The sequence below is a fragment of the Borostomias antarcticus genome (assembly GCF_949987555.1).
Source record: "Borostomias antarcticus genome assembly, chromosome: 9".
Classification (NCBI taxonomy): domain Eukaryota; kingdom Metazoa; phylum Chordata; class Actinopteri; order Stomiiformes; family Stomiidae; genus Borostomias; species Borostomias antarcticus.
In genome coordinates this window covers 5,323,318-5,326,971 of record NC_140242.1, presented here as the reverse complement: position 1 = coordinate 5,326,971, position 3,654 = coordinate 5,323,318, and the positions used below count along the sequence as shown (strand labels likewise).

General features: G+C 48.3%; 1 protein-coding gene across 1 annotated transcript; it reads right to left on the bottom strand.

The window, feature by feature from the left end:
* Nucleotides 1-900: 900 nt before the first annotated feature.
* Nucleotides 901-2,586, bottom strand: LOC311313436 (frizzled-7-A-like; the record flags this gene model as incomplete). Its single annotated transcript, XM_084443561.1, has 1 exon — nt 901-2,586. One exon carries the CDS (start codon nt 2,584-2,586, stop codon nt 901-903), a length of 1,686 nt encoding a protein of 561 aa, XP_084299687.1.
* Nucleotides 2,587-3,654: the final 1,068 nt, after the last annotated feature.

Sequence of the window (3,654 nt, the reverse complement as noted above, 5' to 3'; positions counted from 1 at the left end):
ATACGATAAGATAAGCAGCACACATATTCAGGTTATTATTTATTTATAAATCTGGTTTGTTGACTGACTAGTCCACTAAGGAGACACTGGACAGCACTGCTGCACCAGCCCTATAGGTGGCGCCAAAGTGTCAGCCATCTCTGACTGTCTGCAGCAGGGGAAAGAGAGCAGGCAGTGATTGACAGAAGCAGGTTTGTCTTGCACACACAAACCACAAGGAATTTAAAAATCTAATCATTTTATTCAGTGAAACTGTACAGATACAAATGCTCTCTTATCACATTTAAAAAGTTTTAAAAAAAAGAAGCAAGATTATCTTCATTAAATACATATTCTTTGAGGAAACGGTGAGTATTTACAAATGATGTCCTGTACTGTGATTTATAGTATGTTGCATAATCCCACAGCTACACACATGCATGTTCTATCCCAATTCCAATAGCCTACATTGCAAAGGTCAGTGCTGAGCCGCACAGATATGCAGATGGGGAATGGTTGGCTGTGAGTGTCTTAACAAATTACAACAATTAACTAAAGGGAGGGTTCATCTGCAAGGCAACAGTGATCTGTGGTATCTGTGGGTGTCATGGCAGCCGAGGGCTGGGTTCATCACTGGCTGCAAAACGTCAGTATATCGTGTAGTTACACTGACCCACGAGGACATTGTTCATGATTTAACCAAAATGTCAAATAAGACATTGATCTAATCCACATTAGGCTATATATTATGGCATATCCGGCAAAGTATGGCCTATGTTCAATCAAATGGCATGATAAAATAGTGTCCATGTTCCTTTTTCATATACTTGCTGTGATAAATCCATTTAGAGGCCTCATCACCCTCAGGGATGATATCCTGGCTCCAGACGCCTATCATCATGGTGACCTAAATCATCTACTTCATACAGTAGTTTCTCCTTGGTTGCTGTTACTCAGTCTTTTATAAAACCTGCGCCAAGACTGCAGCGTTTTCCCCGACCATATCCAGAAGCCAGAGGTTATGCCGACGATCATCGTCATGAGGTACTTGATCATGAAGACGGTGAAGTCCGGGGTGATGGGGGCGGAGTCGCCGGGCGGGCAGGGGACGGCGTAGCGCTTGCAGCTCTGCATGTGCCAGGTCCGCTCCCACTGCCCGCGGAACGCCTGCTCGTAGAAATAGCAGGCTATTACAATGGTGGCCGGGACGGTGTACAGGACGCTGAACACGCCGATCCGAACCATCAATTTCTCCAGCTTCTCCGTCTTGGTTCCGTCGTGTTTCATGATGGTTCTGATCCGGAATAGAGATACAAACCCAGCGAGGAGGAAAGAGGTCCCGATGAACAGATACACAAACAGCGGTACCAGGACGAATCCGCGCAATGAGTCAACATTGTAGATGCCTACGTAACAAACTCCCGTGAGCAAGTCGCCGTCCACTTGTCCCATGGCCAATACGGTGATGGTCTTTACAGCTGGGACAGCCCAGGCAGCCAGGTGGAAATACTGAGAGTTGGCCTCGATGGCCTCGTGTCCCCACTTCATCCCTGCTGAGAGGAACCAGGTTAGGGACAGAATGACCCACCAGATAGAGCTGGCCATGCCGAAGAAGTAGAGGATCATGAAGAGGATGGTGCAGCCCTCCTTCTTGGTGCCCTGTGCCACAGTCTTGTATCCCTCCTCCTTGAACTTATCAATACAAACTATTTTGTCCTCCAGGAAGAACCCAGCTGCGTACGCCACGGCCACCATGAAGTAGCAGCCGGAGAGGAAGATGATGGGCCGCTCCGGGTACCGAAAGCGCCTCATGTCCACCAGGTAGGTGAGCACGGTGAACAGGGTGCTCACGCAGCATAAAATCGACCAGATACCGACCCAGAGTCTACCAAATTTCACCTCCTCCTCACGGAAATACATCAGTCCGTTGGGCTTAGTCGGTTCGCACGGCGCGCCACAGTCCTTCGCTCCCATGAAGTTGTAGTTGAGATACGAGGGCACCTCCAGCTGCAGCGGACAGGAGAACTGCTGGGGGCTGTGAGGTCGGCCCATGTTGGGAGGCAGGGTCATGAGTTCTGGGACATACGGTGTCGGGTATGAAGTCGGGCTGCCGGTGTCCGACGTGTTCTGGCCCACGCATATCTCCCCTGCGCCGTGGACAGGGAAATTCTGGCAGCGAAGTCTCTCCGGCCACTGGAAGCCAAATTTGTTCATGAGAGCCTCGCAGCCTTGTCTCGCCCGCTCACACAGCGAGCGACACGGCGGGATGGCTTGCTCCAGCACGGTGCAGACCGGCGCGTACATGGAACAGAGGAAGAACTTCAGGTCCATGGAACATTGTACCTTTACTAAAGGGTAGAACTGGTGAACCTCCAACCCGGCATCCTCTTGATTCGTGTGGCCCAAAAGGTTCGGCATTATTGTTTGATTGTAGGCGATATCCGTGCACAGTGGTATTGAGATGGGCTGACAAAAGCCATGTTCTGGTATGGAGATCCCCTTCTCCCCGTGATACTGTCCAGAACACGACGGGACAAGCGCACAAAACCCAACCATTAACGCACAAGCAGCTGCAAATGCCCGGTCCCATTCCTTTGACTCCGCCATGGCTGTAGGGGGGGGGGGGTCAATGAAAGAACACAAACAACAACTCTAATGTAAAAACGTCCTTTTTTCTTATTCGACGCACAGACGTTTTCGATAAAATAACAAAGTCAGTTCTTCTATCAATGCCTCTTCCTCGAGCCTAAAATGCTCGCTGTAGTCCACAAAAGCGGGCGCGTGGTTGCCGTACAGTCATGACTTCTCCTTGGGGGTCTCGGGGCTCTTTGTAGATAGGCTATAGCCTAGTACACACACATCTGCTCGACGGGGATCCTACTTTGCTTCTCCTTTTCAGAAACACAGCAAACTTGTCTATTTCATCAATAATCCATACGTGGAGTCTTGCGTGCGTATCCGCATCTTTACGCACAAGCCATGTCGTAAAATGTGCCACTTTCATTCGTTTCGACTGCGCTGGGCTCGAGACTTCTCTCGCTGTCTGGTCGGTCACTGGAAAGTTTGCGCGAGCACTCAGAAGCACACAGAACACAAGCAGGTGACGTAGCGGGGCGGGGCGCCGGGAACCCAGGACCGATGGGATAGTTTCATCTCCGAAGGCTCCCTGCTGAATGGATTTCATTTCAAACCTTTATTTATACTCGTAGAGCAATTGAGTTTTCCCTCATTTTCAATGAAAGCACTGAAGAAGAAATAGGCCTACTTTATTTTCTGTTTTTGATTGAATTCATTTCGGTTCATTGATTCTCCAAACCCTCTCTTCATGTCAGTTTCACGAGTTTTAATGATAGCCTACTTTGTTATTTTTCATTTTGTGATGGGATCAGACACCCAGGACCAAAATCCCAATAAAGTGATTGAATTCCTTAGCTTCAGATTATTTTGTTTAATGAGTTGCATGATATTATGCCACAATTATTCTATTATTTAGTTGGTTTGTCAAGAGTTCACAAGATGTCTACCTCAATACAAGACCATGGCTCCTACACACCACGTAACGTTGCCGCACAGTGTTACATTATTTTCTTTACCAATGAAACCATCTAAGTTTGTGGCATGTTTGTGTGAATCACATTACCGTAGATAGAGGCTTGGTCAGCCTGTTCTAGCCGT